The sequence below is a fragment of the Astatotilapia calliptera genome, chromosome 17 (genome assembly GCF_964374335.1).
Source record: "Astatotilapia calliptera chromosome 17, fAstCal68.1, whole genome shotgun sequence".
Lineage (NCBI taxonomy): Eukaryota > Metazoa > Chordata > Actinopteri > Cichliformes > Cichlidae > Astatotilapia > Astatotilapia calliptera.
The window spans coordinates 25,228,555-25,241,758 of NC_137438.1; the positions used below are offsets into that span (position 1 = coordinate 25,228,555).

At 42.7% G+C, this 13,204-nt stretch overlaps 1 protein-coding gene across 2 annotated transcripts in view; it reads left to right on the forward strand.

The window, feature by feature from the left end:
• The window catches only part of acss3 (acyl-CoA synthetase short chain family member 3), a 67,677-nt gene that overhangs the window by 46,568 nt on the left and 7,905 nt on the right, over window positions 1-13,204 (forward strand). The window contains exons 10-16 of one of the 2 annotated variants that reach the window (XR_013902863.1): window positions 4,977-5,072; window positions 5,261-5,324; window positions 7,361-7,442; window positions 8,003-8,125; window positions 8,205-8,304; window positions 8,409-8,584; window positions 10,897-11,002. Coding sequence is in view for 1 of the 2 variants with exons in the window: in XM_080291906.1 (XP_080148032.1) it covers window positions 4,977-5,072; window positions 5,261-5,324; window positions 7,361-7,442; window positions 8,003-8,125; window positions 8,205-8,304; window positions 8,409-8,584 (641 nt within the window). In the remaining variant the exon portion in view is untranslated. The remainder of the gene's footprint in view (window positions 1-4,976; window positions 5,073-5,260; window positions 5,325-7,360; window positions 7,443-8,002; window positions 8,126-8,204; window positions 8,305-8,408; window positions 8,585-10,896; window positions 11,003-13,204) is intronic. The other variant, XM_080291906.1, reaches the window with a different exon arrangement.

Sequence of the window (13,204 nt, forward strand, 5' to 3'; positions counted from 1 at the left end):
GCTGAAAGCGGCACAGCCACTTCTGATTTCCTGTATGGCTTGTTTAATGCTGAGGTCCAATTATAATGTCTCTTTTCATTTGAGTGTTGAATTTACTGGCTGTGCCTGGATCGCCGCCAGCGAGCTCTGGCTCCTGCTGTAAACAGCCAGGTTTAAACACTCCACTCAAGCTGACATGGTTCAGTAGCTGTGTCGAGCCCTAATCGACGTGCAATCCAGTAGAGCTTGTAAACGAGCCTTACTGCATCCTCCTGGTTCAGACTGAAATTCTGATATTGGCTGATTGTCGGTATTGGTTTAATATTCAAAGCGAAAAGAAGAATATTATTGGAATCTATTATGATTACATGCGATCAGCTGTTTTTTATCATCTAACTTTGTAATAATTCTGCATTTCTGTTCAATTATTTATTTATTTTGCACAGAAAAGTTAACTTCTGTTTTTCACAACATACTAAATGACATAAAACATTAGAGCATTAGAAGAGTATCAGCACGGATCTTGAAACACCAAATGGTGCATACTCTCATCTCTTAGTCCGATTAAAAGTGTGTGGATTTTGCAGTGCAAGGTGTAACGGTCAGCAGAACTGAAGAGAAATCAAATGGGGTTGACTGGTCAACAGGTGATGTCTCATCACACTATTGTAGCTGTTCTCTATTGTGCCGTCGTTGTCTCCAAACGATGACAGCAGTCACTCTCAGACATGTTGGGAAAGGTGTTTAAATAACTGCCATCTGATTTATAAATGCTAACACGTTAAAATCAGTTACCAGGTGGGTCAACCTGAATCCCCCCCTGTAAGGTGTAATACTTAAAAAAAATAAATCATTGGCAGTGAGTGCTGTTACCCGCTGTTAGTGATGGGTTTTGAACCCTGCAGAGAGTGGCTAACTTGTCACTGATGAGCGAGGTTGCCAGTTCAGAGGCCACAGGGGTTGTGTTATGTGTTCCGCCAAAGATCCCCCGACACCCTCCCCCTCCTTTGCTCCATCATAATTTGCTAACTTAATCCCCCCCCTCTCAACCAACTGCAGCCTCCTCCCTTTGAAACCTGCTGTGCTGGATGTTGGAAGCGGCTCTGTCTGCCTGCACCTGTTTCGATTAGTAGCAGAGGGAACTTTATTATATACTAGATCAAATTCACATCTCAGAAAGATACAGAGCTACTTTTGTCCTGATCCATGCCAGTGTGTCATGTTTCAACATTCCCCCAAGATCTTCTAGAGCTACGTTGTGATGTGAAAAAACGGGTTCAGGGATTCAGATGAGCTGCAGAAGCTTCCATCTGAAGCAATTAGGGTCAACAGCCTGTGTTTGGAGTTGATGGGGTTTGTGGACACTTGTAAAACCACATGTAAGGTTTTCTTTTCTGCTGACCTTGCGAACCCAGACCTTGCAGTGATCTGGTAAAGCTGCAGTGGTAAGGATTGGTGGCTCTCAGTCTCCGTAGGAAATGCAGGCATTGTATTGTCTTTAGGGGGGAGCTGGTGATGGCAGACCAATTGAGATCTTTGGGGATGTGCATGCCAACATATTTACTTCTATCTCTCTGAACGTCTTGTGAGATGATTCACATTATTCCAACGATGAACAGCTGACTGTAATGTAAGACTTGCTGCAGGACCCTAGCCAAGGTTATGTGACTGGTGTCATGTAAACATGAACATGAATGCAGCTTTTGCATGCTCAGTCTTGTTGTTCACATGTCATAGAGTCACACGGTGCATTTTGATGAGATGTGCTGAATGTAAACAGAATTTTGCTTGTTTACAAGAAAACACCACGGGGCACCATTACCTCTGGATGTAAAGTCATTTTGGCGAAGAGGTTCCCGCTCCCGCCAAGTCTTTCATGTTCATTCACACAGGTGTGTAACTAGGGCTGCTCAATTAATCTAATTTTAATCACGATTACGATCTGGGCTTTCAACGATCATTAAAAATGACTGAGCCGATTATTAGCCACTCCCTCATTTATCCGCGACACCTTAAAGGCCGGTCCATGAAAATATTGTCGGGCATAAACCATCCGTGGCGCAAAAAAGGTTGGAGACCGCTGATTAAGAGGACCCGAGGGAAGCTCGGAAAGCTAAGCAGAAGTTATTTGGAGAGGAGAGTGACTGCCGCTGGTTGAAAAGAGGTAAAAAAAACTTCAGTGGTGTTGCACACTATTTTATATTATTTTTTAAAGTCATTGTTAACCCTTTAAAGCCGGTCAGAGCAGCACGCTCCGTTTTGTGTAACTATTTTTAAATCCCTGTAGAACCTGAACCGTGTAAGCTAGCGCAATAATTTGTTTTGCATATGAAACCGGAGGAGTTGTACTTACATCTTATGCCATCAGCTTGTCCTCGGCCACGGTTTCCTTCCACATAAAGCTTTGCAAAAATTGCATAAAAAGCACTTGCAGGAACAAAAACATAATATTCCAGAAACAGGCTTTGCCGATCCGATCAGCTGTTCGTAACACTTCGCACAGTGAAACAGACGTCAGCGCGAACTGTCGCATGTCCGCCATTTCCTGGCCGAAACCGGAAGTGACGTCATTTTCGCGGAAATGTAGTTTTTTACTTGTAGGCCTTAAAAGCCTATACTGGTCATATTTGACTTTTCTGAATAGTTTCTGGGATGCTTAGAATTCGAATTGCACTGCTGGAAATAGTTTATTTTGATGCACCTGCTGTTTTCTTTGCAAATTTGCATCATAGGATTGTTTTTTTTGTTTTTCCTGCAGTATATAAAAATTGCTGTATCTCCAAAATAAAACTATGAAGACACTCACAATAAATTTCCTGTTGTTGTAAACTATTTTTTGCAACTTTTTTGTATTTAAAGTTTTGAGGGATAAACCTCTTAAATTTCTCCAAGTAGAAATATATGTAAACAAAACAAAAACGATTTTCAATTTTTTTGTAGTTTATTGCACTTTTTTGCAATTAATGTAGTTACTATGGACTTAATGCATACATATTATTAAAATATGGGCTATAACAGTTATTTAGCAACTTGAAATACTCCCACAAATGGCACTACAACATGTAAAAAAATAATATAAGCTCTGGTGGACTTGGTTCTATAGTAGGTCTTAAAGGGTTAAATAAATATCGTCAAATAATCGAGATCTCAATTTCAGTGAAAATAATCGTGATTATCATTTTTGCCATAATCGAGCAGCCCTATGTGTAACCCATGCGAAGTCCTCTGTTAACGTAGTTTTCCCTCTGGCTTTAATGAGGGGGTGTGTCTGATTTTGTCATTTGCATAGCGGGCCTGCAGATTTGAATATTTTGCCATTTTCCTTTTGCTCCCTCAGAAGACGAGACATTTCTGCCACCAGCTCTACCCTCCTCCCCCGCTCAAGACATGATCCGATTTGGTTTTAGAGTACCTGTCTGCATTCATTTGCATGTTAACGACCATCAAATATGTATGATACAAGCATCATATTTATACCACGTGCACTTCCTATAGAGTAGGCTCATTACCTTGTGAAGCAGCTTGTGCATCCATTTACATATTCGTCATGGGAAATATGAGGCATTTTAGCAACCCCTTATTTGTAAAGTGGTCCAATAAGCCCAGGCTCTGGTTGGCACTAAAATGCCAAATTTAAATGGGACCTAATATATTCTTGGACTCTACTAGAGTAGCTTTGCTTGATTAACTGTTTAAATAATACTGGGCTTTGGTACTGTCCGCAGCTCCATCCACTGTCAGACGAAGCGGTTTGAGGTCCTTTCCTTTTAGCTGCTCAATCGATGTAGAAAGCCAACCTCCTTGTGGCTAGGCAAAATTGTTGGTTGGCTGGTGATTGGTCACCAAGATGTTGAGCATGCAGCACCCAAAAGCTCCTGGGCAATCACTTTCAATAGCGTGGTGACTGCACAGGTTGCGGTTCGAGATTAGGGAGGGTTTGCAAATAATCTCCATCTTATTTATAAATGCTGGCAGATTCCCAACACATTACAATCAGTCTGTGCAGTCGGTACTGATGAGTGCAACTCATCTGCAGTCTGCTTCATGGAAAAATTGGACTTGACTCAAATGGAAGTATTGTGCAAGATTTCCGAGTGCTAATGTAATTTTGTCGTTAAATTACTGTCCTGATCGCAAATGGTCACGCTGCAGTCTCCAGCCACTATATTCCCTTGTGTGACTATAGCACTAGCAAACTTTGTTCTGATTGGCTGCCCCTCACAAACAGATTTGCAGTTGGAAGTGTATGAAAAAACTATGTAGAACATTTTCCAAAACTCTAAGTGTGTGTGTGTCTGCCTGTATGACCGGGGGGAAAAAGAGAAAATATAATAAGTTCCTTAAACTTCTGTAAGATTATTCTTGCCCTTTGTGCAAACAGCATGTATAAAGAGATAAAATAAAAATAAAAAACATTTACATGGACGGATGAAAATGATAGAAATAACTGTGTTGTCTGTTACCTGTTGTGTGCATTTTTACTGAAACACGAGCTGAACTTAAGCAAATTCTCTGCCAGTGAGAATGAAGACACGAAGGCGGACTTTGTTCTCGTATTTATGCCGGGAGACTGACGTTCAACCACCAACTTAAAAGGGAGGACTGTTTCTGCACAGATGCTGGGCTTGCCTGCTGCTGTGTGATTTCTGATGTAATCTTCCCCACTGAGCTGGATTGATTCTGTTATTCCTTCGGTGGGTGGGCTAACAGGCCTGCCAGGCAAGTCTTTGCCGTTAATGGAGCATAGTTGTGTGGTGGAGTCGGGGAGAGCCCATAGGAGCTGTCATACTTTAGTTCAATGTAGGTTAACGCTGCTCACAGAGGCAACACAACGCCACACGGACTCTTTTGATCAGTGCCCCATGAAAGGGTTTTCATATAGGACAGTAAAACAGTTACATTACACCACATATCCAGAACTCTTGTGGTTTGGCTAAAACTTTGTGCCTCACTAATGAATTTTTCATGAATCCTTGTGTTTCTTTGTATCCTGTTAGAAACTGGCTCAGCTATTACTTCCAGTTGTATCGGTCTGGGAAACTCACTCACGCCACCTGCAGGCCAAGCTGGCAAACCGGTTCCAGGTTACAATGGTAAGAAATGACCTCTTTGTATTCAGTGTGTTACCCCCACGATTACAGCGTGAGGGATATCAGGGCAAAAGTGTGTCTTCTGATTGTAATTCCCTGTCTTACGTTTAAGCTTTTTGCGCTTCCAGTTTGCCAGCGGGGGGATAGAACCACCTCTGAATTTGAAATGCACTCTTTTCCCTTTCCTCTAGTCACAGTGATCGATGATAACATGCAGGAGGTGAAGCCAAGAAGCCTGGGAAATATTGTGGTGAGGTAAGCCAGGTGCATATGTTCACAGCAACGTGAGTGGCTTAGTTATCGCTTCATCTTTCTTTCTTCTGGGCCTCTTGGACACGGACATTAAAGATATTATATATTTGCTCTTTGTACACAAGTGAAATGTGGACTTTGAATCTTTTAGTCATTAAGGGTAATTATTCACTTTTGAAAAACAAGCATATGACTATAAATAGCACTCACTTCTATTGCTGGAGTTGGGAAGGCAGGGTGTACATGCGCATGTTCGTGAAAGAGAGTTACCTGTGTTAAGTGGACTTCATCAGGAAGCTATGACTCGCTTTGCAGGCGTATCTTCCAGACTTCTACCTATCTGTTATCACTTCACTCCCTTGTTCTTTGTAATTGCTGGTATTGACTCAGTGCTAAGGGGGACTTCCAAGGACTCCATGCTACAGTGCATCCTGAGATAATGATAGGCAGAGCTACACTCAGACAGGAACAGCTGTGCTATTGTACTTGCTTGTTGTATCCAGAAAGTCTGTGCCAGCCAAAACTCAAACAGCTTCATAAAGTTGTGTGAATATTTACAGAGTAAGCTTACAGACAGGAGGGAGAGTCTGTGAAATGTGTGATGTGGCTAAGAGATGTGTTACAGCTCTTAGCCACCAAAAACATGAACAGATTAAATAAACAAAGTGGCTGCAGGTTTCTTTTTAGCCTCCTTACACATTTTAATCATGCATGGTGACTGCATCCACCATGATTTGGTAACATGAACCCAAAATTAGAGGCAAAAAACCCCCCTTTTTTCGTCAATAACAATTTAAAAGTAGCTTAATAGAATACATTAATCAGATTTAGACTACGTCTTCGAAGAATCAGGCCTTTAGATTTAGAACTCACATGAGTTGACATGGAATGCACTCTCACTGCTCACTATATTAGGTACACCTTGTGTTACTGGGTTGTACCCCCCCCCCCCCCCCCCCCCCGTCTGCATTAAAAACTGCCTTAACTCTTCATTCTTCATGGCATCGATTCAGTAATGTCCTGGAAACATTCCTCAGAGATTTTAGTCCATATTGGTACGATAGCATCTCACAGTTGCTGCTGATTTGTTGGCTGCACATCCATATATCCCATTCCAACAAATACTAAAAGTGCTCTATCGTACTGAGATCTGGTGACTGTGGAGGCCATTTGAGTACATTGAACTTATTGTCATGCATACTAAATCAGTTTGAGATAATTTAAGCTTTGTGATGCAGCACGTTATCCTGCATCAGCCATCAGAAAATGGTTAGACTGTGGCGATAATGGGACGGACACAGTCAGCATAAGTAGTCAGGTAGGCTGTGACATTTAAATAATGCTCAAATGGTACTAAAGGGTTCAAAGTGTGCCAAGAAAAGATCCCTAACATCATTACACCATCAGCGTCGACCTGAATCATTGATACACAACAGGATGGATCCACGCTTTTGTGCTTGTTGTTTAAACTAAATTTCCACCCATCCATCTAAATGTTGCAGCAGAGCCATGTTGGCAGCAACAACCATGCCACATTCAAAGCCACTTTTCTTCACTATTTTAAGACTCTCTTTGAATTTCGGCAGATTGTGCTGACCATGTCTGCATGCCTAAATCCTCTGAGTTTCTACTATGTGATTGGCTGACTTACTGTTGTTTAAAATGTTATTAAAAATCTGTAAAATGTAAATTCTTTAGACACCATAATGGAATTTGTTTGTTACAGGATTGTTGCATAAATTTAAATGTTCTGCTTGTAGTGAATAAACCCATGCAGAGGGTTGTTTAGTTTAAAACCTGGGAAATTGGGCCATTTGCTCAAGAACTGGGTCTTTCCTGTCTCCTTTTAAACAAACGCTGAGTTTTATTGTAGGACGAGCCCTTTACTGCCCTTTAACGTTGGATACACTGACTCTCTGAGTTTAAACAATAAATCATTAATTTATCTAGGTAATTTATCTGTGTTGCTATATAGAAGCTTTCATGAATCGGACTTTTTCATACAATTATCTGAATTAATTTTGTACTTCTTCTTTAAGATTGCCTTTACCACCTGGGGCAGCATTGTTTTTATGGCAGAATCAAGATCTGTTCAAGAAACTCTACTTCACAAAGTTTCCAGTAAGCTGTTTCATAATTACTTTAGAAATTCTCGCTGGTCATCGAGTCATTGGGATTAATTTATATGTGACTGTCGGTATAGTGCAAAAGACTATTTCCCTTTTTTAAATAGTCAAATTAGTCACAAAAGAGCAGAATAATAAAGACAATAAAGAATTCTCCTTCAGCACCCCTGACTAATTCAGTGATTCTTGAACCTTTTCCAGGATTAATCATTTAAAAAGCTTAAAAAGATTTAAAACCTGTATTTATTTGAACAGTTTAAGCAAAACACCCACCCAAACTCCACAGTGAATTTTAGTAAAACAAAAAAGTCAGTTGTTTGTTTATTAAAACAAAACAATTGTTCCTGTATTATCCACACCCCAGCTGCAGAGGCTTTGTGGACCACAGTTTGACAAGCAGAAATAATATAGGAAGAGGTGTCCCTCTAGTGTTAGACATGTTGCATTGCAGATCAACTTTAGGTATTTGTAGCCCTTAAACATGAGTGATGTTTAAACTGTCTGGATGAATTGACTTTAAGCTGCTCTTTTAATCTGATCCAAATGTGACTTAAGGGATTCTACGACACCATGGATGCTGGTTTTATGGATGAGGAGGGCTTCCTTTACGTCATGTCCCGGTCTGATGATGTCATCAACGTGGCAGGCCACAGGCTCTCTGCTGGAGCACTGGAGGAGGTATCAGAGCAGTTACAGGTGTTGATGAAGAGGATGCGAATGTTTCTCTGAGGGTTATAATTTGTGTTTTTTTTAACAGTCAGTGCTGCAGCACGCTGCAGTGGGAGACTGTGCTGTGGTAGGGCAAGAAGACTCTCTGAAGGGTCATGTTCCTTTGGCTCTGTGTGTGCTCAAGAATGGTGAGGAATACTCACTGGGTGTCATAATTTTGCAAGGAATTTAGGGCATAAAATAAAACTACCCGGCGGTATTAACGTTTTATGCTTTGCGCTACACGTCTCAGGTGTGCAGAAAACGGAAGAGGAGATCGTGAATGAGATTGTGAAACTTGTGAGAGACACCGTCGGTCCAGTGGCTGCCTTTAAGAAAGTGCTCTTTGTCCGCGGGTTGCCAAAGACACGTTCTGGAAAGATTCCTCGCTCCTCTTTATCCAATCTGGTCAATGGCAAGCCCTACAAGGTAAGACTCAGCTGTTAAGGACACATGTAGTGCATTATTATCATCAAACACAAGTAGATGCTGAAGGATAAAATCTCTGAATGAAATTTTTTTTTGCTTTTGCAAAGGCTTTACAGCAACTCTGGAGATGGTAATGCTAATTTTGCTACTTAGAATTTGAGCGACGATGGTGCATTAGTAAACCACACACTCACTCAAAACAAAATTGTGGCTCTTTTGAGTTTTCAGTCTCAGTAGTCTCCAGGAGAGAATAACTTGAGAATATCTCCTCATATGGTGGATTTGTCAACAAAATTTTCAGCTGCACAAAACGTTTCAGTGTGACAAGGATTCCTGCATTGATTCCTCAGAAAACATTCTGTTTGTTGTTGTTTTCATGCATTGTGCCTTCACTGTGCAGGAGGAAGAACACACAGCGCCCACTCTCTCGCTGTGAAATTTCTGGACTATTACTTGTGCTATTTATCACCATCAAAGTTGTGCTTTGGACTAGAAACCTGGCAGCTTCAAGACCATTAATATCAAAATAATAATATCAAAAATGTCTTCAAAGGGGGGAAAAAACTGGGGACTAAGTGGGTGTATTGCAAAGATCAGACCAAGAAGAGAGCGTGCATCTGAAAAAGGTAGAAAAAAGAACACAAGGGTAACAGCAAAAGACCCGCAGGAATCTTTAACTTGCTAAAAATACTCATTAATGTGCCCATCATAAGGAAATGTCTACTGACTTATCAAAATAAAAGCAAAAACTCCAAAAATAAATATATTAAAAGAAAAAAGAATAAATGAACCACTTAAAAGGTAGTTTCAAAATTCTTATACGTTTTTTTTTCCATGTGTTAAGGTTCAAAATACAATGTAAGGTCAAAAACTTCAATTTATATTTAATGCAAAGCTGGTTATATACTTCTAATGAACTAATAATGCCATATTAAAATAATGAATGAAAATGAGAAAAACATCCCCTCCTTATTTTACAATTCCCTCTGTTGACCTCTGGAGAATCCAGAGGTCACAAACAGTTGTTTCCCCCCTTGGCCTACACATTCAGTTCTACATGCATCATTGGCAGCATGGACATTGGAGTAAGGACTCCAGGGTCCACTGCCCTCACAGACATACCTTTTAAACATTCTTCTGGCACAAGGGATGAGACAACAACAACAAATAACCATAATACCCACCACAACAGACAAAGAAAACATGACCGAAGCGATAACCCCCTTCCACCGTCCGAACACTGAGGTCAGCCAGCCTTCCAACGGACTATCAACACCGGAGTGATCATGCATAGTTTCAGAAAGGCTCTTTAGGCCCTCCAGAGCCTTGGTTACCGACACATTTGGAGCAGTCTTGTTTGGAATAAAATTACAACACTGATCGGCCAATATAGAACAAACGCCCCCTTTTTTCCGCTAACAACATATCAAGGGCCATTCTATTCTGCACTCCCATTAACGAGGTCGGACCCACCTGCTCCGCCAACCCCTCCATGCCGTCTCTGGTGAGGTTAGAGAGCCTCAGTACATTATAGTGAACATAATTGATCCTATCTACGTTCTTGCGTTCTTAACCCTTTTGGATCAACCCCCGCTATTTCCACCCCCAGAACCAAATACATAGATTGTTTGCGATGCCAATTCCCCAATGATAAGGTTAACGCGTTTCCAGAGGGGGTAAAATCCCTCTGTAGTTTAAGCTCGTTTTCTGATCCTAGTTCTAACGGTTCCCAATTTTGCCCAGTGTAACCCCTTACCTGGTCCCAATTACGGCACCAGCTGTCATATGGACGATTTCCCCTCTCGCAGTGCGTACTCACTGAATAATCCCAACAGAGCCACACATTATATCCCCTCCAGGCACTGCCGACGTCCCTACAATTAACAACATCACACAGATCAAACATAAAAGAAATTGTGGGGCCAATAACATAATCTAATTCTAAACCACCATATGTGCTGAGACACTCATCCTTTTTACCAGAGACCTCGCGCTTCACTCTTGCCCGCAGCTTTAAATCACTATAGATCACGCGTGATGCAATTGGTGTATCAAACAACGCCGGACTGGCATGGCCTCCGTGCTCAGACTGGTTTCCCGGGTCGGTCTGCAACAAACAAATCAAAAAACAAATAGCCATGATTAGCAACATAATTGACATCAAACTCATAATAATTTTTAACATTGTGATGGCTTTTGAAACTCTTCTTTCATCACCAGTGTCTAATTGTTGTGATGGCATGGTGGTATGTGAATGTTATGGTGTAGTAAAAAGTTCAAAGCCCTTTATCAGAGCCTCTCTCTTGTTCTAGGTGTTCAGTGTGGTACCGCTCCTTTTCGTTGGCGCGGCGATCGCCTCCTAGGCTGCTCTTCTTTCTTCGACCTTCCGGGTAGACCACCGGTCGGCCCGTTGCACAGGTGTGAGGGTTTATTCTGCCTCTCAATTTCACCTGTGTTGGGTGGAGATTGATCCTTCCCCACCAAGCCCTCGTGCGCGGCCGCGCACTGCGTCCAGTGATACCAGGTGTCGCCTTTCCCCTTCAGTTGGACTGCTGTCGCCGTCCGAGCCGATACCTCGTATGGACCAATCCAGCGGGGTTCCTTCCACTTGCGTTTGATGACTCTCAGCCACACTGTTTTCGCGTCCGGGACCTCTCCTTCTCCTGTGGGCCCTTCACCAGCCGCCTGTTTTGTGAAACTGGACACAAGCGCCTTTAACTCGTTCCAGTAGTCTGCGTGGGACCGGTTCCCCTTTTTGTCCCGTTCAACCGAGCCCACCGTCCAAGGTGCCGGAAACTGTCTCCCTGTTTGCAGCTCAGGATGCCACCAATGACACAAGTTTCTCTCCATCTGGGCTATCCCCACGTGGGCGAGTCCGTGGGCTTCATCCACCTTCTGTTCTGCCATTTTGGCTGTCAGCACGGGGCGCCCGTCTGGCCCCCTCCACAAATTTCCATCCTGCCAGGCTCCTTTGTTTTTCCACACCCCCTTTTCCTCTGGGGATGCCTCCTCCTGGGCCTGTTTGACTTCCTCAATCAGGTCAACAGATATCTCCTCTTCTGGAGTTACCTGTATCATTTGTCTCTGTCCTTTGTAGCCTGCGGCCTCCTTCGCGGCTTCGTCTGCTCTCTGGTTTCCTTTTTCCACCATGCTGGTTCCTTGGGAGTGAGCTTTGCATTTTATAATACTCACCTCCTCTGGGTCAGCCAAGGCTTTTTCCAGTTCCTCCATTTCATGTTTGTGGGAAATAGGTGCATTGGTTGCTGTTCTGAATCCTGCTCTTTTCCACTGAGGCAGCTCCACTTGCGCTGCTCCAAACGCATATGCCGAATCGGTGTAGATGTTCACTCTCCTGTTCTTGGCTAGTCTCAAAGCTCGAGCTAGGGCTATCACTTCAGCTCTCTGGGCCGACTGCTTTCCCTCAATCCTTCCTGACTCTCTGACCTGATAATCTCCTTCTACTCTGCAAACCACCGCATACCCTGCTTTCAGTCCTCCTTCGTCTCGGTGGCAACATCCATCGGTGAACCAGTCCTCAGCTCCCGGTATGGGTTCGGCCTTCAGGTCCTCTCTAATCTTTTCCTCAATCTGTGCTCTTTTGGCGCAGTCATCAAATTTGGGGCCTCTAAGACTTTGCTCAGTCTCTGTTGTGCCCGTGGTGACATACAAAATGCTTGTGAATTCACGTATGCCACTATGCTATGTGTAGTAAGTATTTTTAGTGGGTGTTCTCTCACTACATGTGCTGTTTTTTTGGATAATTCTAGCGACCCCTGCTGCATGTTGTGTGCATGTAGGATGCTTTGCTTCTGTTGGATGTAGTTTTACACTTACATACATGAGCACATCTCTACCCCCCCCCCCCCCCTTTTTTTTTCTGAAACAACACTCCATTCACAATTGAGTTTGTTTCAGAAACATCCAATTAGAATGGCTCATCATAGTTGGGTGTGACTAAATCTTAGGCCCTTTATAAATCCTGTTTTACCCTAATAAATGCGACTTCAGCTTCAGGCGTCCAAGGCAGCTCAGCCTTAAGGTGTCGAACGCCAACTTGCTTCATTAGGCCCCTTAAAGGGGCAGTTTTACCTGCATAATCCAGAATGAACTGCCTGCTGTAACCTGTTAAACCAAGAAAAGAAAGCATTTCTCTCACAGTTCGCGGTTTTGGGTGTGTCAGAATTTGGTCTCTGTGTGTGTTCATCAAACCCACTGATTTGTGTGCGATTACCCGGCCCAAAAAGGTCACTTCAGGGCGAACTAACTGCAGCTTGTCTTTACTTACTTCAAAGCCGCATTCCGCCAACCTATTCAACACAACGAACGACGCCGCTGTACAATCCGCTGCTGACGGGGCTGCAATGAGAAGATCATCAACATATTGTATTAATGTACAATCATCAGGCAAATGACATGACGACAGGGCTTCTTTAAGCACCTTAATGAAAATGCCTGGAGAAAGTGCAAAGCCTTGTGGCAACAGTGTGTCTCCGAGTTGTTGGCCTCTGTATGTGAATGAAAAAATGTCTCTGAATGACTCATGCAGAGGAAGACAAAAGAATGCATTTGCCAGGTCAATGCACGTGAACCACTTTTGGCCACATGTGATAGCTGATAAAG